Below are 21,543 nucleotides of genomic sequence, written 5' to 3'. Positions count from 1 at the left end.
TATATATGTATGTAGAGTATATATGCGTATGTATGCGAGTATGTACCTCCAGTGACCCCATTGATCCGCATATCTCTGAATGTTTAATGCATTTCCACCCTCAGCTTAACCGCAAATTTCTTTTGTGGCCGACGTTCCATGTTCTTGCCCTGGTTCTTGGGGGGTCCGCTCCTGTCCTGTCCGGGTGGCATTTTTTCCCTCGAAGACCACGGTACGACGGTGCCACGGGTTCTGCCACTCCTCGAGTGTCCTTCGGGTGGGCTAGTGCTTTGGCGCCGCTTTGCGAAAAACGATTACGCACTAAGCCTATAACTTATGTTGATGTTTTCTTTCCGTCTTAACATTTGCAAATTTGTCATTTTTTTCCATTGTCCCGCCTGTGCCTGTGTCTGTGCCTGGGTCTGTGCCTCGGGTTTCCTTGGCTTTGGCTTGGCTTTATCTCACCAATATTTTGCCAGAGTCCTGCTTCCGCTCCTGCTCCTGCTTCGTCTCCTGTCGCTGTCGCTGTTGCTGTCGCTGCCGCTGTCCGCTTTTCGCTCGCCTTGTGGACGGCTCAAGGATGGTTACTTTTCGCCTCCTTTGCCTGCTAATATTATTGTGCTTCTGTTATGTTTGGGGCTTCCTTCCCTATCTCTATAAGTAGAGGACATTCTGTTCTTGCCCTGCCACTTTTAAGCACTGTTTGCTTATTCCAGTAGCGTTGTCTCCCCAGCCTCCCACTCTCCACTTTCAATCCCGATCCCGTTCCCAGTCCTAGTCCCATTCCATGCCATCCCATCTCAAGCCCTGTCCGTGGTCTGTGTATCATATTAAACTAATCCTAAATGGTTTCTTCACGGTACATTTGCCGGCACTTGTTAGCCAATGGAAAAGGCAGTGGGAGCGACACATCCACCTGCATATTGTTGGCTTTCTGCCGGCTAAACATATTTATAAGTACAAAATTAACAAACAACAAACAAAATAAATGCTTCAAAGGTACGGGAAGCTAGCTCTAAGGTAAGGTAAGGCGAAGGAACTGCCAAATCCGAAGCTCATGTGTTTGCCAGTCAGCTATAAGAAATGCGATTAGGAGACTTCTTAGAAGCGGATATGAGTGTTCCAACAAAAGATCTACTGCCGTCCGAGTACTCTATCAGTATTTTGGAGCATACTCCATTTGCCTCTTGATCCGAGGCTCTCAAATATAATCATAGAGAGACAGTTACATTCAGCGAGTACCAAATTAATGAGACTATCTCTATTAATACTTCGTTAGCTTGTTAGTCAAATCGAAGAGAAATCGTCTACGTCAAGGACTACTCTGACCGGCAACAGCTGATATCGAAGTTAATGCATCAAGCACATCAGTTCAATCAAAGAATGCTTACCTTCCGGTGGCGGAGCTCATTGAAATGCAAGGGGAATCTATCAATTAGTTAATAAATCAATCAATAAATTTTCAGTCATTGCCAAAGTATCGCCGTATAATGTCACGCTAGTCGAATGCAAATTGAATGCCGCTAATTGAGCAGCAAATTAGAAATCTATGAAAATCATCATTAGCGCAACATTCCCGACTCCTCCGTCCACCGCCGACCATCCCACACACGGGCTAATGATGCGACCCCCGAACCCCCGCCCGGAGTCCCCATTGAATGGAGTGGACCCTGCCATTAAACTTAACTTGGCCGAAATTATATTTGTGAAACCAATTGAAAGGCTCCCGACACATTTGCATGCTCATATGTGTCCATCCGTAAACAGTGCCGGGTAGAATAATAGTGCTCTTCGAATGGTCAATTGTCGTCTCAATATTGTTCTTAGTACAAGAGAATTAAGAGCTCCCATCTACTGCATTTGCAGTGGAGTGCACTCTTATGCTTGTTTGTCCACATGAATAGGGGGATATGGAGCTTATCGAAACTGAAATCAGTGCAATCGATTTATAAATAGCATTATTATTCATTAACTTTGCTGCCAATTTAAGTTCTCTTTGGCATTGCTGCCAATGCTTTATCTCTGCTCTTGAAGGACAGTCTTCCACGTATCTTACACTCGAACAAACATTATTCAGCTACTGTCCGGAGCTGCCTACCGGAAGAGACATCCTCTGAACCGTACTGCTATTATTCTGACCGCAGCTGTATGTGAGAGTTTGTACATACCTATACCTGTACCTATACCTATACCTATACCTATACCTATACCTATACCTATACCTATACCTATACCTATACCTATACCTATACCTATACCCATACCAATACCTATACCTATACCTATACCTATACCCATACCAATACCTATACCTATACCTATACCTATACCTCTACCTGTTCCTATCTCTATCTGTGTCTGTGTCTGTATATGTATGTGTATGTGTATCCGACACATCGACTCCCAATTTGGAAATTCGTGTCCGCTGTTGCTGCTCATTTATAAAGTTATGCGCTAATAAATAGTTCACAATCGACGATAAATTGGCAGTTTCGACCGATAGGAGGGGCTATGGGGAGTGCGGCTGTGGGACTGTGGGGCTGTGTGTAGGTAAGTCTGCATATAGAAGCTGCCGCAAAATGATAATAATTACGTGCATTATGTTTAATGCAGGCGATGAACGATGGCTGCGGGTGGGGGAGTGGGGAGTGGAGTCCATGGCCGTGTGTACAGTTGCCATTGATTTCAGCTTTTAATTTGAGGCCATTGTTCTAAGGCACACGCCCGAACACACATCCTTGTGGCATGGGGCACGGGGTATGGGGCACGGGGAACGGGGCAGGATGGAGTGGCATGTATGTATGTAAATGTAGCTGCCATGGACAAACAATGGCCGCTAGTTAGTTTGATGGCCGCTCGTTTTCGCAACTATTTTTGCCCCAGTCTTTTGTGGGGCTTTCCCGCCTCCTCCCCTTGTCCTCGCTGAAGAGCAGCATCTCCTCCTCTCTGGCTGTTTATTTTTGAGCGTGGCATTAATTAAAACACAATCATCGCGAAAATTATGCATGCCGCCGCCCCGTCGATGGGCACCATTATTTATTGAACGTTAAAGGCATTCAAATAAATAACACTGCCACCGCATCCACCGCATCTTCGGGGACGTGACATTTGGCAGTGGCCGCCAGTTGATTAGCCCCGCACGGGAATGCAATTCCCACAAATATCACTCATGCTGTGCAATTAGAGAGGCATGCAGCAGGCACCCAGCAGCAGGCACACACCAGCAGGAACCCCACCAGCAGCACGCAACAGTGGGTGGCACTCGGACACCCTTTCCCGATTAATGTTGGCATCCAATAAGCGTTATAAATAACAAATCATCAAATACGATTAATGGCAAAGTTATGTATGATTAAAGTAGAATAGAACGGCAACAAATATCTAGAGATAGCAATAACAGTCTGTAGATACATAGCTGTTAATACTGCAACAGTATAGATCTCCCAAGATACAGATCCTCAAATATGAAAAATTTCGAAATCAATAGCATTGAACTTAAAGCTCTGACCAACGCCATCTGGCGCGGCATGGGCGCCCCCTACTGTCTGCTTTTGGCGGTGTTTCGCAGGAAAAGCCGACAGCACTTCGCGGCGGACAAACTGTGAACCGAAAAAGGACATTTTTACCAAAAAGATGGGTTCAAGGATTCTGTGAATAATATAAACCTTCAGCAGAATAACAAAAAGATGCATAAGAGATGGGTAAGGATAATTCAAAGGAAAATAAAATTCATGGCCTAGCAGCCATGCATCCCTCTGAGCACATTACCCTGATCCGAGCAGAAGCATCACGTGTTTCAGAATACCTCTTTGGATCGGCTGAGCAATACGAAACGGAGAGCACTTTTTACTTTAAGCTGAAAAGCTTATTTTGCACCGCGATTACCGGACACTTGAATGATTCTACTCTCTTGATCATACCGACAAAGGAGACTCCTCTACAATAGGAGGATATCTATGTACGACTACGCTGAGAAAAAAATGTTTGTTGCTCTAGGGAGCAATCATGTGAGCAGTGTCTGTAATACCTGATGAAACGGCAATTCAGCCACTGCAACTGTAATGACAGTAACTACATATATCCAAGGTGGAAACAACAGCAGCAGCACCAATTAAGCAATGCAGCAGAAGCAGGGCCAAAGAGTAGGCGCCACACAGAGTCATTAAGAGACTGCAGGGCTCACATTAATTACAGTTATTGAAAATCAAAATATAAATGCTAGTTAAGCACAATGCAACATTTCAGTGCGCACATTATGTACACGTGTAAACACGTGCCACACAAGAAAACAAGGCCCCAAAAAGCAGACAGCAGATAGAGCGCAGGGCGCAGGACAATGAGCCTGTAGGATGGAGTGCTTGTCCAGGCAGTGAAATGAAACCGAATTGCAAATCGTATTAAAATAATTACATTTAATGGCAGCTGATCTCGGCGCGAAAATCATTTGTTTTTATTAACGCCACATGTAATTGCAGCCGCAGCCGCAGCACGTGCCCAGCCAAATGAAAGGCCCCAAATGAGTGCACTGGCGGCTGAGTAGTCCGGGTGGTCCTGCCGATGCCGATGCCGATGGCGATGGCGAAGGCGCCGCACAGGGACTGTACGGAGACTGGTGTTTGGGGGGGTGCTCGGCCAAATAGTTAACGATTATTTAACCAGAACGAATTAACCTCATTTTCATGGTTCCATAATTAATCCAATTTGTTTAACATACGAGTATAAATTCGAACTCGGCCAATACGGCGCCAATACTTGTTTTTTCTCCTTCATTTTTTGGTAAATGTGGGACTGGACTGTGGCTGTTGCTGTGGCCACCGATGACCGATCATAATTGGAAATTTATTATCCACAGTAGAGACGTCCACAAGGGAGTTGAGCTGTAATCAATATACGATTGTGTCTGTCGCGGGTCACGTTGCGTATACGCTCTGCGGGATACCTGGGGGAGGAAGAGAATATACGAAAATACGCAAACAGCAGGAAATGTAGGAACTTAATCCCACATAGAGGAAAACAATGGGGAAAAATAAGGCAGGGAATATCCGGCTATGAAATAAGAGCTTTTTGACCTACCGACTGACTCGCCCGAGATATATGTATTTTCAGGCTGTGTCCCAAAAGCTTTCGAACTCGCCATGCGATGTCTTTCGCATTCATGAATATTTTTGAGCAAGGCTGTCACCTGACCAACTGTTGGCTAACAGACAATCGTACCTCCTGTGAGCCTTCCATGACTGTTTGGTAGCTTTGAAGGCAAATACAAGAGCCTTGTCCGTTGGTCTTCATCCAAACAAAACCGTCTACATTATTCATACAGCTCTTGAATTAGGCACAACCTCTCCCTGAACTTAGTAGCTGCAATAGAAAAAATTCGTCTGGTGGCCTGCAAACCAAAAATCATTCGGCTTGCAAGATTTTCAGAGATATGGAATTCCATTGCCGTCCTCCCAAAAATGGGAACGCGGGCTGAGCTTAGATTGTTTTTTCTGAGAATAAAATGGTTTTATTTAAATATAGGTTGTCCAAAATAAAATCCTAAAAGCGTTTTTGATCTGAACTGGGACTATTGATTTACACCATCAATTCCAAGAATATTGAACCCGTTTTCGAAAGACTGTCCCGATTAGAGGTTCAAACACTTTTGCGACGGAAGAGCCAATACAACTAAAAGAACGACTACAATTTTATTCAAATATTATGGTATTTGATTTGGACTACCTGTATTCATTTCATGTTTGGTTCAAATAATCTAATCTATAACGAGCGGGAACATTGTGAGACGCAGCTGGGGCCGCGACTCTACATTTATACCCGATACTCAGTCAGTATAACGCCCCTCTGTCAGAGGGCACACACTGCACAATGAAAAGTGTGTGATGAAGAGATTGAGTCGGCTCGTGGAAAATGTTGCGTAGCCACTGCAATTTCATTTGTTCCTTCTACTATATACTATAATGATCCGATCGTCCTTTGTTGGGGCGAAAGGGGGCGCCGAAACACACTTGTGTGACACTACATGAGTCCGGATACTACATTTGCTTACTCTAGCTCTTATTGTAGGCGTCAAGCAAGACGGACGGGCAGACAGTCTTATCTGTATCGACTCGACTATTGATGCTGATCAAAAACATATATACTTTATGGCGTCGGAAACGCTTCCTTCTGGGCGGTGCACACATCCTCTTTCACCTCAAATCTAATATATCAGTATACTCTTTTTTTGAGTATCGGGTATACAAATGTCGTGTTGTGGGGTTTGTGATTGTACTCCTTCCTTATATTTAGTAGGTATTCAATTAGGTCGTAAGATATTTTTTACCTTCCTGCCACTACCCACCACTTTTTAATCGTGATTTTAGTATTTTTGTATGAACAATATTTCAATGTCCCATGAAAATTTTGCATAATCACATATGCTTGATATATTTGTGTGTATGTGTTCCGTGTTTAGTCAGCAAGTTAGTCGAGATAAATTCTCCGCTTCCTTTCTTCGTCTTCCATTTCAGTACGTGCCAAATATTGAATATTCCGCTCATCCGAAAGTGCTGATTGCCGCATTGTCGTACGCTCAAGCGCACCAGAAAACATGGAACAACCAGAAATTGAGATGCAGGTGTAGAATCAAACCTGTTTCTAAAGTTCATTCGCACATTGAATTGTGTAGACCACGAACGCGCACTCTCCAACTGCGTGGATGCTGGACGGCCTATTGAATAATCACAATTCTTCAAATCAAATTAGCTTAGATAATTTGTAACATCTGGCTTGTCGACAAGTGGGCTGAAAGCAGCAGTGGAGATCGCAGGATTCATAATGGAGGACCATGAGCTCTTGGATTTACAATTTTCTATTATATTATTTTTCGGAGTTAATAATTCGAAAGGCCAAAAGTTGTCAGCTTCAACTTAGATTGGTTTTTCGCGGACAATTATACGAAGCATGCTCTCTTGTGGGCAAATCTTCGAGCTTATTTACTATGCAGTCTACAGGCGGATTGACAAACAATATTGTGCACTTAATTGCTTCTGGTCAGCTATCAAAAACATACCACTTTGTCGCCAAAAAAAAACAATTTTATTTTATCTGGCTCTGCTAGAACAATGAAATCGAACGGGTATGGTTTGTAGTGATGTGTCCCTCCCAATTTGTTCCATTTTAAGACAAACTTGCATCCAATAAGAATTCAAGTTCAATTCAGCCGTCAAATCCTGATTAAATGCTGGGCTTTTATCTTCACTTTATCTCTTCTTTTTATCAGGTGAATTAAGCCTCGAATTAAATAGTTCATTTCGGTAATTGCTAGTATGTCCGGGTGGCAGATAATTTCAAACAATTGTTTGGGTCCGGTTTTTTTTGAATGAGAAATCTTTACCCCACTAAAGTATTAGCCAGCATTAAAATAAAAGGCATTCGTATATGTTTTCAGATATATATTTCGTTGACTTCGGCGCAACAAAAAACAGATTGGTCAATCTAATATCTCCGCTTTTAGCTCCGATTTTTTGGCATTGGCAACAAGTCGGTAAGTACTCCGAAAACAGAGCGCCATAAAGTCAGACCGAGCCGGAACTCCGTCAAGGAGCTGTTATACGAAGCGAAAGGATTCGAAGAGAAGAACTTTAAGAGAGCGAAGGGCTAAAGCTGCGCATGGCCGGGTTTAACATAGCTCCACTCACCCACTCCAAGGCCACAACTCTCTTGATATTTCAGTTTCTATATACACAGTTCTGTATGGGCGTAGCCGAGTCGCAAACCCAACCATAAAATTTATAGCAAAGAGTGGCATCCTCTCCCTTGAGGTCTGCGCAGACGTAGGGAGCAGGCGACATTGAGCTGAGAGGATAACATTCCGTCTGTTACTGTTACTATTACGGTTACTGGAGACATGCCGGCATGGCGTCGAATGGGCGGAAGAAGGCATCAGCATCCCTTCAAAGAACCGCCAAATATTTCCCACAATCGAATGAAGTGCGAGCACTGGCAAATGGGTTTAACGTAGTCCCCCGGTCAACACTTCCTCTGTCCTGCCCCCGTCCCATATCCCCCGTCCATGTCCTCATGGCATTCCTATAAATCTCAATTAGTTGTAACACATTTTAACCGGCAGCAACAAATCACAGCCCCCAGGAAATCCAAATGAAAAGTGTCGGTTGGAGTGGAGCTGGTGGATGGTGAACGGTGAACGGTGAATGGTGAATGCTGAACGGTGTCCTCTTTTTTGTGTCACAAACATTTCCGGCCCGACCTTCCCTTTGCCCCGGAGTCTTCATGGGAGGAAATGGCAACAACTGCCACAAGAAGCAGAAGGACAATCGTCGCATTTTCCAGTGGTGCCCCAACACTGCCCACTGCCTCAATCTTCCACGACTCTGCACCATCCACTCTCTCCCCCCACCTCTGGCACATTTTCGCCTTTTAATTTCGCACTTGGGTCATTTTGTTGTTTGGTGTGGATTATAAGACCACTTCATATTCATGCAACTAACAACCGACCCGACCGTCGCAGAAAAACACCACCGCTCCATTCGGCGCGACCAGTCCTGGCCGGCCCGGCCCCAGACAAACCAGACATTTGCTACTTGGGATGCTTGCCACAGAAGGGGGCAGGAAAGGGCGGCAAAAGGCAGGAGTAGGCATAAAAACCAGCTGCCTTTTGTATTTAGCCACAAAAAAAGAATGGAAAGGAAAGGAAAGGCAAAGAACGGAATGGAAAGCGATGGGAAAAGAACAACAGCAGCAACAATAAACGTTTTCTCACTGGCTCGCCAAGTGCAAGTTGACCAAAATGAAAGGCCAAAAGGGCAAAAACAGAGTGCCTCCGCTCGAACATACCATACCCCGGACCCGGACCCGGACCCCGGAATACACCATGCTAGCTATTCTGGGGGCACCGGCCACACCACTCGTACTCTCATTCCTTTGGGGAAACGACGGGACGCAGGCACTTCAATGTCTGCCATTCGTCGTCGTCAGAGTCGGTGGATCCATGGCTTGGACAATGACGAAAAACACAGAGAACAGGACACAAAAGTACGAGTAACAACTTAATTTTTGGCCTGCTGCTCTTCAAACATCAGGGAGGCTTGGATACTCTTTAGAGCAGCATTTCATTGAAATACATGAAAATGTGGGACTATTCCGACTCCATCATTCAGAGAGTAGGATTGACACGTCTGGAGGGGTAAAAAAATAGTCTTACATACACAAATTCAAAATTTAGGGAGATTCCATTCCATAAAGCGTTTGGAGGTGAAGAAAAATGGCAGGGAACTAAAGCAATTCACGAAAAGCACCTAATAAATAAATATATTATAAAACGATTATATTTAGGGCGGAGAACTGAAAGAACTATGCAGATCACTGGCCTGTAGCACGTTGAACATGTGATAATTAGCTGGAATTGACAGAGAGGTCGTATCCCCTTTGAGGCGCCGCTCAAGCTATCATCAGGTGTCCCTTTGTTGGCCATGGCCAGCCCATGCCAATCCCGTCTCTATTCCGTCCCCACTTAAGCCGCATAATGCCAATTTATAAACCCCCTTTTACGTCCTCGTGGCCCCGGAAAGCAGCGGAGCTGGCCAAAGGGAAAGAGCATTAAATAACAAAAAGTTCGTGGCCCCGATTCAGCGCCCTTTCTGTAGGCCACTTTTATTTATGTATGGTATTTTTCTTTTTCGTTATTTTTTCCCCTTTCCTAAACGTCCGACGCCTGGCAGGAAGGTCGGTAGTTACGATGGGGTCATAGTTCACAGCTGTTCATTCGTAGCTCCTTTTTCTACCACTTGATTCGCGTTCCGTCCATTCCGTTCGGTTGGAAGGAAAGGTCCTGTCCCTGTGCCTGTCCGTCTCCGCTTCCGTTGCCGCTTTTGTCTCCTTTTTTGGGTGTTATTTTGTTTCTTTCGTTTCTCCCGCTTTGCCATGGGTACTACGATATTGACCAGATTCTACCGACCTTCTACGCAGAATAAGAAGACAAACTCTGAAAATGTTCGAAAAGTGAACAAAAAAAAAAAAATATATCCGTTTCTATACTTGTAGCTCCCATAAGGATTACTTCTTTGCAGTTTTATGGAAATGCAGCTGGAAAATTGGATGGTTTTGCTTTGTTTTGTTTTAATTAAAAGTGGTGACCGCCAAGCGCTCCTCGTGGTATCCCCACTACCGATCCAGTCCGCCTATGGCAATATGAGAGTTTTCAGCGAAAACCTTTTCTCCACTCCTGCTGGCAGCCGTGCCCCTCCTTGGGGCATGTCTGTGCATTAATGTGGCTTATAATCAAGATTCGCAGCAAGAGAAAGCAGGCCAGAGCCGAGTCAAGTGGAATGAAACAAAAAGTTGTTCGTCCTCCCGGCTGGCGGCTGTCTTCTTTTTCGGCCACATCAAAGGCAACGCCAGACACCCACCCCCACGGCCCACTATTAGTGGTCGCATTTTGTTGTTTATGCTGCATTCCATTCCACCCTCCCTCCAGATCACTCCCCGGAAACTCCATCATCCGCTTAGCCGTCCCTTTGCGGTTTGTCATCTCTTCAAATCAGCGGCTAGGTGGGCAAGGAGGGGGAGTGCGACTCAGTGCTGATATTTATCCCCACGTCGGAAGTATCACAAACCACCGCGAAAACATTTGACTCTAAATAAAGTACTTATGAAGGAAACCGCAGAACAGAGCCGCCAGACTTGGATCACTACATCATAGAACAGACTCTCGAATTCCCTGCCTTTCGCATCTGTCGTTTGTGGGAAGCAGAGACATAATGTAGGAACAGAAAAATCGTACATTTCCAAACAAAGTGATACAAAAGCTAAAAAATAATTAGAAAAGTGTAATGCATCGTGAGCATCTTTCTCTTCCGCAGCGTCACCCAAAAACATGGATGCAGGGATTCTTCCGGGAACACATCCGGTAGACGAAGCAATAGTAGATTGGACTCGGGGGACGCGCCTTCGCCAAACTCTATACAATCGGAAATCATTTCCTCATCTTCTTCTCCTTTGCTATTCATACGATGGAATGATCCAGAGGGAATGATGCTCGGGGGCGAGTTCTCACATTGGACCAGTTAGAAGTGTTTCTTCTACAACTTAATCGCCAGAAAGTTGTTTTGTAGCCCAACAACAATCATATCGGGTTGACTCCAGATCGTCAGGGCGGCCAGTGATGGCGTACAGGTTGGAGTCCTCCTCATGGACGTGCAGCAGATACTGGCAACTGGCGATGGTCGCCCAGACTAAAGAATCAAGTGTGGCCTTCAGGACGAACAGGTCCCGCTGCACCGCCTCGGGATCCAAGTTATTTAAGCCTTGATTCATGCAACAGATGTTTGCCTGAGAATTGTTGTCTGCACAGAGGAGCAACTCAAGGTCAGGGCTGTAGAGCACCTTATGGCAGGAAGTCAGAAGGCCGCCCAGTCCATATCCCAGAGGACTATGTGGTGGGTGCGAACTGCCGCACTCACCAGGTGTGTTTCATTCGTGTTCCAGCTCAAGGACGTCACATATTTGTGTCCCAGGACACTCAGCAGACTCATTTTACTGTTATTTTCCCAAATGCATAACCCTGCAGCACATCCCACGGCCAGCGTACCGGAGCTGCCGGGGCGCAAGGCAGCACACGTGATGTGCACTTGCGCGGTGTCCTGCAGCTCGACAGGCATCCTCGGGTCAAGAGCAGGACGGTGTCGTCGAGGGTGATAGGGTGATCAGCGCCCCGTTCATCGGGGCAACGGCTGGTAGACGACGAAACGGTAGTGCTGCGACTTTCAGATAGTCGTTTGGTACAACACACGCAAGTCGTAATGGACTGCACATCTTGAAAATCTCGCTATAAACATTTGGCATGATAGCTCTGCGGATTTCCGGGGGTCCCGAAATAATTCCGTTAATATCGATTCAACTACAGATCCAATTACGGCTCTAGTAGTATTTACGCAACCAATGCGACGCACCAGAGCATATTAAACTGGAAAATCTGGAGGAGGTGGTTCGGAAAATCCTTGAAGTCCAGAAGTAGCAGCAGATATTAAAGAATGAGCACCAGGAAACAAAGCGAGAGGTACTCCAGCAAATTACGAGCAGCCAAGGCCAAACCAACTTCCAAACAGAGCTGCTGCACATTTAAAGGGAGTCCAAAGAGTAACGTTTATTGCTTTTTTATCTACATATACATAATTACATTAAATGCATTTAATTAATCTGGCCAACATGTTGCAATTCCATGAGTCTGCAACATGGCGAACACAGATATGCAATCGATCGCTGCCCGAGTCTCTCTATCGCACATGAGCTTTCTTTTGAAGTTGCTCTGTCAGCTCAAGCTCTCTCTTATAGAGCACACACCGATTAGAGATCCCAAATGAGAGCTCACTGATGGAAGATCTAAGGGGCTATCAGCTCTTAATAAAGAGAAGAATGCGATATTCTCTTGAGGGGCCGAGGTGCTTCTCCAGCGTGCGTGATCGCTGGGGCTCTTGCTTGTGTTGGTTCCAGCTGGGCGTATACCTTTCCGCGGGCGACAGGGACAGTTAGATGTTGGGCCGCTGCCAGCTTTCTTCGGGCCGGGTAAGCTCAGGAAAGAATTTGAAGAAAAATCGCATTGGGGCACATTGAATATCTGAAGGGCAGAGTCCCCGAACCAAGCGTCTCCCCGTACGCATATGCGCTTCAACGAGAAAAAGAGTCTGAAATGAAGGAAAGTCCGCAAGAGTCAGCATATTTGCAGGGCCGCTTAACCGATAAGAGTAAGAGTATGAGTAAGAAAATTGTGAGCTAAAAGTGTGGGTTTTAGTATTTGAGTAGTGCTGATAATTTATTGTTTCTGCAACCCCTTATTGAGTTTCGTTGAGTTTCGGTTCATTGGAAAACCAATTCAGGGGAGAGTTTGGGGGGCCGTGTACGTAAACAGAGATGCAGCAGACATGTAATCTCAACAGCGACTCGAATTCCGAAACGAAGTAAACACAAAAATAAACAGAAACCAGAAATCGGACAGATAGGCGATCTTAGGGATCGGGGCTATGGATGGGTACATATGAGCACCCGAAGGTTTCTGGGAGTGCAGTCCACAGCAACGGAGAGGCGAAAGGAATTTAGATGAACGGACAGAACATAATGCTCGATTCGGGTGCCAATGCAAACTGCATGCCTTCTCTGGGTTGCTGCTTCAGCGCAGATAAAAAGACAGGAGGATTCGGAAGACGTGGTCGAAGGTGTACGAAGATTCTGAATCTATTCTTGCTTCGGACATAGACCAGGACCCGGGAGCAGAGAAACAGGTTCGTAAAAAGGAGAAGAGATCGTAGACTTGGGCTCGGGAGCAAGGGAAGGAACACATTGATTCAAACGGGGACAATGACGAGGTCGAACCGACAAAATCAATGATCATCCGTGCTGCAACCAAATTAAATGGAAGTCAGTGGTGGCCAAGATGTATCCGGCGCCATGATTATCGCCAATTATCCAAGCCAAATATATCAATGAGCTCTCGAGGCGTTGGAATGACGCCAGCAGACCTTTCAGGCGCCCGGTCGTCAGGTGCCTCAGCCGGGCTCCAGCCAGGCGTCCGAACGTGTGTGACATTTTGAAATCCGAATGGATGCGCAATGGACGCAAACACCGATAAGATTGTGCTGATCTGTGCTCCACATTTGAGCAACAAGTTACAGGCTTCCACAGTCAAGTGTGAGGGAAGCACTGAGTCCGACCTGACCACCTTCATCAAGGAGAATTAGTAAGTGATCTCTTTTCTATATCGTCCCCCCAAGCACACTCTTAATTTACGTTCGTTAAATCTCTGCAGCCATGGCTTGGTTGGTTATCGTACGCAGGACACTTCGCGGGACTTCCAGAACCCCTTGATCACCGCCTACTACAGCGTCGACTACCAGAAGAATCCCAAGGGCACCAACTACTGGCGCAACCGTGTCCTGAAGGTGGCCAAGGAATTTGCCGGCCAAATTAGCTTTGCCATTAGCTCCAAGGACGACTTCCAGCACGAATTGATCGAATACGGCTACGATTTTATTGGTGACAAGCCCACCGTTTTGGCCCGTGATGCCAAGAATCTCAAGTACTCTCTGAAGGATGAGTTCTCCGTGGAGAACCTACAAGATTTGCTTGAGAAGCTGCTGGCCGACGAACTGGAGCCATATGTCAAGAGCGAGCCCGTCCCAGAGTCGAACGATACTCCGGTCAAGGTGGTTGTAGCTAAGAACTTTGACGATCTGGTGATCAACAACGGCAAGGACACGCTTATTAAGTTCTACGCCCCATGGTGCGGCCACTGCAAGAAGCTGACTCCCATCTACGAGGAGCTGGCCGAGAAACTGCAAGACGACGATATGGTCATTGTCAAAAGGGATGCCACGGCCAACGATGTGCCACCAGAGTTCAATGTGCGTGGATTCCCCACACTCTTCTGGCTCCCCAAGGACTCGAAGAATAAGCCCGTAAGCTACAACGGGGGTCGCGAGGTCGATGATTTCATCAAATACATTGCCAACGAGGCGACCACAGAACTGAAGAGCTTCGACCGTGACGGAAGGCCCAAGATTACCGAGCTCTAAGCTTCAGGCTCTAATCTTAACTCTTACTGCTAGCTGCTTCGTTAATGCGGTGTAGTGGCGGTGTAACTAGCATTTCCATATTTTTGTAAAAGTCGAATGCATTCTCTTCAAATTCTTGAAGGGACAAAATGATGATAACGCAGATGAACACAAATCCAACGCCATGAAGATGTCCCAAAAAACTTAAAACTTCATTTATCTACTCAATAATGAAATGAAAAATTATTTTCTTTAATTCTTATGAAGTGTTGTGGAGGTCCTCCATGCGCTCGTCCAACATTATGGGAAACCAATCGGGAATGAAGGTGAACGGGTTCCTGCCAGGATACAATGTGTACGAGATCTCCCCCTGGCTAGCATCAAACTTCATCAGATACACGGTCTTGGGGCAGTCGACTAACGACATAAAGCTGCGAATCTGGTCCACCAGCCGCACCAGGAAATTGACACAGACCTGCGGTGACCACACTTTTTCCTGCGCAAACAAATAAAAGTGTTATTTCAATCGGGGTATATTGTATATATGTACTAACGCAGTCCTTCCAAAGTTGGCGCACAGATATCTTGTTAATGGTGTGCGCGATGATGTGGCGGTTAACATTAGCAATGTAAATGTTTTCGATGCCCACCAGAAAGCACTTGGACCACCACTTGAGGGCGTCGCAACGGTTGTGCGTAGCCCATTCATCCACGCTCATACTGTCTGGGCGAAACTGCAGGTCCGTAAAGACATCATTTGAACTAGCATGCGAATAAGAGCAAATTTAAACCGATTTTAAATGTACATTCAAGGCCCCGTACTGACTTCCTGACACTTCCTATCCTAAAACCTTCGGCCAGAACTGGTGAATCGAAAATAAAACGTGTGCCATTTATGCTGAAGGAAAACACTCCGTTGTATTGTCCAGTCGGTTCCATTGGGTCGCATGGTTTCAGCATTGCATTTGCATTCTCTGAAAAAAAAAATACTTAATGGTAATATTGGATGGTTACTCCAATGCCATACCGGATAGGAAGTGCCTACGAAGCTTTGCGAGCCAATCAGCATTCAGTTCCTTCATGGGAGAAGTTTTTAGATCCTCAGGAACCACGGGGCTGATGTAAATCGTGTTTCGATACTTAGTCACGGCGAGGGTCCAGTTTACCATCATTTCGTAGGGAGTCCTCATGATTAGTTCGAGAACTTCGGTGGTGCACACAATGTCGTAACTGACTTCCACCTTCAGTTTGGCGCTTAGATGGGATGTCCCAGTGCTCTCCATGTACAATAGTATGTTGTCCAAGCCTGGCCGCGACATGAGTAACCTTCGCGGAGGACTCCGCTCAGAGTCCCCCAGGTGCACTTGGAATTTGTTCACTTCTGGAACGACTACGTAGCGCAATCGATTTTCGTTGTTCTCAAATTTTCCATCTGGCGATAAGCTGAAGCCCCCGTGAGCCACTGGCCTAGAAAATTCTGGAAAGTCACATCGGTCCGCTTGGGTAATAACGTGAGGTTTTATATTTAATAATATCTCATCAGAAATCATCATGGATTCATCTGAAAACGCAAGATTTAATTTTCCTTAAATTGTTTTTACCGATGCTTAACAAAAAAACGTGGCAGCGTTAAATAATATGCGCATACTTGCAAACATTTTAATGTTTCTTCCAACTTTCTACAACTTTCGTTAATCGTTCAAGATTGCAATGTGTTGTGTAAACAGGCTTTTAACTTTTACAAATCACACTGGTTCAGCAATTATTTTCGAGGCTCTACTGGGCTCTGGGCACTTCCACTCACAACAATTTGGCGCAACGCCGGCTTTGGGGATGCCAAACGTAAACAAAACCGAAAGGTTGCCAGACTGCCGCACACAGATGTTCGCATTGAACTGTGTGGCAACCATTGCAAGGTGCGCTGCACGTGTTTCAAATTCGCGTGTGTTGCCCGGGTAATTCCCCGGTCTGAGCTCGGAAATTAATTCGAAAGCAGTTAAAAGTAGCTCGAAAGAAATATGCAACTGTATCCGAATACAGTTGACCGACTACCAAGGCAATGGAGGTATATGCCAGCAAGCTACGATTTTACGCACAGCGACTTCTGCAGTTGACTGCCAACGAGCCCCAAGACAATTTGTTTGTTCAAAATGTACAGAAGTTCATCAGAAAGAAGGTAAGTGTATATCATATTTTAATAAAAAACACACTTTAATTTACAAACCTTTGCTCCACGTTAGAAATATATGCCTCAAGACGATGAACGTCTGTTCTGCAGTCTCAGCGAGCAACTTGCGTGTCCGGCCTACACCGTTCCCTTGTGAGCTTTGAGGAGCAGCTGTTGCTGCTCCTTAGCATGGCCCTGCGATGGGACTCGCCTGGAGACGATATCCATCAATATCATAAGGAGTGCATCGCCCTGTCAAAGATAATGGACTTCTCTGTGGATGCGCAGAGGTGAGTAGAGGTCCCTGTATCGGATGACCAGTCTCAAAAGCACACATTCCCTCTGACATCCGTATAGGTTTGCAAAGAGCTACTTCCACAACAAGCCAGCACTGTTCGAGAAAAGCCAAAGTAATTCCAGCAGTGTCCCCAGCAAAAGGGAAAGAACGCAAAGGCTAGCCAAAAGTTAGATGAAAGCTCTTGAAATGTTGCTACCAGTTGCTGCGAAGTGACACGTCCTACTTTCGTGAGTTGTGGGGCTGGTCCGGCACCTACTCTCACCTCGAGACCCCCTGCCCGATGATACAACTCTATTGCAACTACATCATGGCCATGCTCACGAATATGAGCCCAACACAGCTGAATGCCCAAAATGCCAAGATATCCACAGAAGCACAGCTCCGATTTGAACGCGAGAAGGAACAGTCATGGGTCGTAGCCAGGCAGGCCGAGGGCTGCTGCTATTCTCCCGAAGACGAAACGCCTGAACAGATTCTGAGCCTGAGCCCCAACCAGAGTGTGACCAACATTGAGGGCGTACTCTTGCCGCCATTCAACAAGAAGAATCAGGAATTCTGTGCCAGCACTGCCGGCTGTTGCGATCGCATTGTAAAAGTGGATTCGACGGTTGTAAATCTGCGGAGCATTGCCCCCGGCCTCGCAGCGGCCAAGCCGATTTGCCTCTCGCCTTTCGTTGGGCTTCCTGGTGTCCTCACGCAGGTGAGAAGGAATTGATTAAACTGAACGAGGGTTCTATTATATGAATGATTATTTGAACTTTTAAGCTGTCATGCATGGCTACTGGCTGTTGCTGGAGGATCTGGATGCCGCCACCCAAGACACCTACACAATTCTGAGCAGTTTGCTAGAGAGGCAGTGCCTGAACGTTTCCGGCTTTCGCGACTCTGTGAAGATTGGGCCGGGCTTCCAATTGCTGGTGACAGTGCGGTAAGAGTCCATGGAGCATTCGAGGCATCTTTATCCAAAACATTTTCTCTGTTTCAGGACCAACAAATCGGTCAGCAATTCGGGACAGATATCGCTCTATTCGCTGCTGGATAAATATCTGAATACGATCAACGTTCTGCCGCTCTCTCGCAACGAGCTGTGCAAGGTGACAATCTGCGTCAGCGGGAATCGAACGACAAGGCGGACAACACGGAGAAGTACGTGGTGCTGCCCTTTGAGCAGGTCACACTCTCATCCAGTCCCAACTCGGGCCGCCTGGTCTCGATTCGGGATCTGATCAAGCTGTGCCAGCGTTCGAATGCCAAGTTCTCGGTGACCAGCGCCGAGTATGCCTACTTTGTGTTCCGTCGATGTATTCTGTTCGTATCTGCCGCAGAGCAAGGAGAAGATCACGCTGATCACGAGCATCGGCGCCAAGTTGGGCATCATTCGCTCCAGATGCGAGCATTTCGCCAATGAATACAAACCGGATGAGGATTTTGGACTGGAGATTATCAAGATCGGACGTACCAGTCTTCTGGCCAAGTCCGAGCTGCTGTCCAATATTGAGAATGGGGAGCAGCTCTCAGAGCAAGACCTGAAGCGACAGAAACTAACCGAGCAGACCAGGAGGGCCATCGGCCAGACCAGCGTCAAGCGTGCCACCTTCTCGTTTACACGTCTCGTCAGCTGCATCTTGGATTGCTTCAAGACACACATACCATCTTAAATGTTATATACAGCTTTTGCAGCACCACGATTTGCAATCTTAAATTGTATTGGATCCAACGCGAACACACCTATTTTACCACCAGGGGGTCATTAAAAGTCTTGATAGACGTCATACTTTTGGCACAGGATGCCTCAATCTCATGCCAATTACAATCATTTCGCGCACAGCCTCGATATTTTGTGGCACAACATTGCCGAAGTTCATTCTGCAACGAATGACTTTCACGGTTATAGTGGTGCTTCATAATAAAAAATCGAATGCAAATGCCAATTGTGTCCTAATAATGCTTTAAGTGACCTAGGCCTAACTACAATACATTGTATGCATATTGTGTTGATTATATGACGGCATCAGCTTTTGGCACAATGCATATGTAATATCGTATACCTTTTATACCATTGTAACTACAAAAATTGTACCTATTAAACAAACTATGTGCTCGAAGGTGTCATCTGTGCACCAAGATCCCTTGCTGGACTTTGAAGCGGTGACGCTGGATGATGTCCAACTTGATTCATTCCAATTTGACCTGATTTTGTGGCCAAGTTCATGTCGAAATGGTGGATGGTGGATGGTCGATGCGGGACTGCGTTAAAGGGTTGAAAGGAACTAGCACGTTTTCATTTGTTTTCCAATTTAAATTTATGTTTATAATTTATGATCCAGGCCCATGAACAGGAGCCGCCTACCCGCTCCCCCTAGTTATAATTATGAATTTCAGGTTTCCGTTCTTTGAGGTTATTAATTTTTGAGCACTTCGCCTGGCCGCGGATTTCGTTCGCGGTCTTGGATTAGTTTACAGTTCTTCGAGAGGGCAGGGGATAAGGAGGTGAACGAAACTTTCGAGTAATTGGATGAATGGAACTGGATTCCACGGGGGCGAATGAGTAATGTGGGTAAAAATTGACAGATTGGTAAGTGTTGTCTGAATGATGGAATGGCGATGGGGATATTTCTGTAAGCAAATGTTCTAAAAGTCTTTAAAGCCATTCCGACGGAGCTGCCATGAGTTGCACCTCATCCTTAACATTATTTGTATTTTTAAAAACCTTTCCAAATTGTTATTATTGTTCTCTCTTGCTCTGTCAACTCTACTTCAGATCATCTCGGATCATGGTATGCTACTACAACCAGTAATCGGCACCTTCTCGATCCATACTCTTCCTACTTCATGTCTCTCAAGCTACATGGTCTATGTGGTCTATTTATTATATTTATTAATAACAACTGCGGCCGATGATTTTGGAAGTCTTGGGAGGCGGGAGGCAAAACCTTCAACCAGTGTCTGTTGTTGGGGGATGGTAATCCTCCAAAGATCTCTGTTATGGTTCTCTTCCGTGTTTTTTTGCTCTTGTGATTCTTTTCCCTCAATCGTCATCCCCTGCGCGGGTGGGGTGTCAACTTGTTAGTATAATAATTAAATAAAGGAATTGCTATGCCTTACCTTCAACCTGAATTTGTAATTTGAGGCTGTCACATTGCTTATTGTCTGTAGTGTTTCAAAGAAGTGTCGGGAGAGTCTACTTAAATCAATACTTATCCTATTTATCCAACGTCCCTGCTAATTCTGGTTCTCAGGCGCGCCATCATCGTCAATGTTCCTTACTGCTGTCGCGAAAATTTTTAAGATCGTTATTTAAAATTCTCAACAAGGTTGAAATGAAGGTAGTGGCTTACTTTGCTTGGCGGCCATCCATAGTGTGAGGTTGTCGCGGAGCAGCTGCATGATGAGTGTCGAGTCTTTGTAGTTTTCTTCGCTCAGTTTATCCAGGTCGCCAAGGGCACTATCGAAAGCGGACCTTGCGAGGGCGATGGCCTGCTCGATTGAGTGCATGATCTCGTAGTGGAACACCGAGAAATTCAGGGCCAGACCCAGGCGCAAGGGGTGTGTGGGAGGCAGATCCATTGCCAGTTGCCAGGCTCTATTGTAGGAGGCCTGCGCCTTCTTTGACGCCTCCTTGAGTTCCGGGCCGGTGGTGAACTCGGCCAAGTAGCGACAGTAGTCAGCCTGCATCTTGCTGTAGAATACTTTGTTCTCGTTGTCAGTGTCTTCAAGCACCAGATGTGTCTGGACCAAGTCTAGTACGCTCATACAGACGTCACCGAGCTCGTTCTCCAACTGCTCACGGTAGGTACGGATAGCGGCCAGGTTCTCCACGTTCCCGGCGGCCTCCTCCTTCCTTTGGATCGAGTTTACGACGCGCCACGAAGAGCGCAGCTTACCAATCTGGTTCTTGAATGCCGCCGAGAGCAGGTGGCGCTCCTCCACAGTCAGCTCTTCGCCCATCTTAACGGTCTTCTTCATGGCCTCGGCCATGTCCGCGTAACGTTTGGCCTGGTCAGCCAATTTTGCCCTGTAAAGATTGTCACTGCGCTCAGACATCGTTGATAAACTCCAAATTTTGTTTACTAAGAGTAACTGTTTTAGTGTTAAAACTAAATTGTTCTGTCTGTAGCTACTGCCTATGGTGTCCGCCTGTGTATGTTGTTTTTCCCTTGACTTCCCAGACTGCCACTTCGACGCCTCCTTTTTCTCCGAGTCCGATTCAATTTATTCCAAACAAGACAAAAGAAAAACTTTTTGGCCTACCTGATTCTTTGTACAGACTAGTACTCAGATCGGAATACAATTTTGCTAGCAAAAAAGCCATATTGTTGCCAGCAGATTGTGACCAGGTACGCATGTTCTTCGGTCAATTTAATCGAAATGTTTTTTATCTTTAATGTAGATCAAATTAATCAATTATAATTCCCGTAAAATCGCCCTTCATTTGACTGCCTTAAAAAGACTCTCCTTGTCTTCATTGGGGGCGCGTTCACCAGCACAGCTTTCTCAGCGCTCAGTGTGATGGATTTCATACGATAGGGCCGATAATTAGTGATTCTCAGCGAAATAGT

The 21,543-nt window shown here is 45.9% G+C and overlaps 4 protein-coding genes across 6 annotated transcripts; 2 read left to right on the top strand and 2 right to left on the bottom strand.

The window, feature by feature from the left end:
* The first annotated feature begins 13,562 nt into the window (after positions 1-13,562).
* On the top strand, positions 13,563-14,669 carry LOC6902004 (protein disulfide-isomerase A3-like). The gene is made up of 2 exons (XM_033383669.1): positions 13,563-13,705; positions 13,775-14,669. The coding sequence occupies exons 1-2, from the start codon at positions 13,578-13,580 to the stop codon at positions 14,538-14,540; spliced, it is 894 nt and encodes a 297-aa protein (XP_033239560.1). The 5' UTR covers positions 13,563-13,577; the 3' UTR covers positions 14,541-14,669.
* An 86-nt stretch (positions 14,670-14,755) lies between these two features.
* LOC6902005 (protein cutoff-like) lies at positions 14,756-16,322 on the bottom strand. Its single transcript, XM_002133503.3, has 5 exons — positions 16,168-16,322; positions 15,547-16,080; positions 15,346-15,493; positions 15,074-15,281; positions 14,756-15,015 (listed from the first exon to the last, which is right to left on the bottom strand). The coding sequence occupies exons 1-5, from the start codon at positions 16,175-16,177 to the stop codon at positions 14,779-14,781; spliced, it is 1,137 nt and encodes a 378-aa protein (XP_002133539.2). The 5' UTR covers positions 16,178-16,322; the 3' UTR covers positions 14,756-14,778.
* Positions 16,323-16,763: 441 nt separating this feature from the next.
* On the top strand, positions 16,764-18,230 carry LOC26533452 (midasin-like). The gene is made up of 4 exons (XM_033383670.1): positions 16,764-16,976; positions 17,044-17,684; positions 17,750-17,912; positions 17,970-18,230. Exons 3-4 carry the CDS (start codon positions 17,755-17,757, stop codon positions 18,208-18,210), a joined length of 399 nt encoding a protein of 132 aa, XP_033239561.1. The 5' UTR covers positions 16,764-16,976; positions 17,044-17,684; positions 17,750-17,754; the 3' UTR covers positions 18,211-18,230.
* Positions 18,231-19,833: 1,603 nt separating this feature from the next.
* On the bottom strand, positions 19,834-21,165 carry LOC6902006 (14-3-3 protein epsilon-like). Of its 3 annotated transcripts, XM_033384002.1 has the most exons (4): positions 21,066-21,084; positions 20,323-20,999; positions 20,090-20,253; positions 19,834-20,026 (listed from the first exon to the last, which is right to left on the bottom strand). In XM_033384002.1, the coding sequence occupies exons 2-3, from the start codon at positions 20,960-20,962 to the stop codon at positions 20,207-20,209; spliced, it is 687 nt and encodes a 228-aa protein (XP_033239893.1). In that variant the 5' UTR covers positions 20,963-20,999; positions 21,066-21,084; the 3' UTR covers positions 19,834-20,026; positions 20,090-20,206. The 3 variants fall into 3 exon arrangements, with proteins under 3 accessions (XP_033239893.1, XP_002133540.1, XP_015041057.1); XM_002133504.3 differs by having other exon boundaries at positions 20,323-21,165; XM_015185571.2 differs by having other exon boundaries at positions 20,090-20,250; positions 20,323-21,164.
* Between the last annotated feature and the right edge of the window lie 378 nt (positions 21,166-21,543).

The sequence above is a fragment of the Drosophila pseudoobscura genome, chromosome X, assembly GCF_009870125.1.
Source record: "Drosophila pseudoobscura strain MV-25-SWS-2005 chromosome X, UCI_Dpse_MV25, whole genome shotgun sequence".
Taxonomy (NCBI): Eukaryota; Metazoa; Arthropoda; class Insecta; order Diptera; family Drosophilidae; genus Drosophila; species Drosophila pseudoobscura.
Note: the sequence above shows the minus strand (reverse complement) of the source record. Positions and strands in the feature narration are given on the sequence as shown.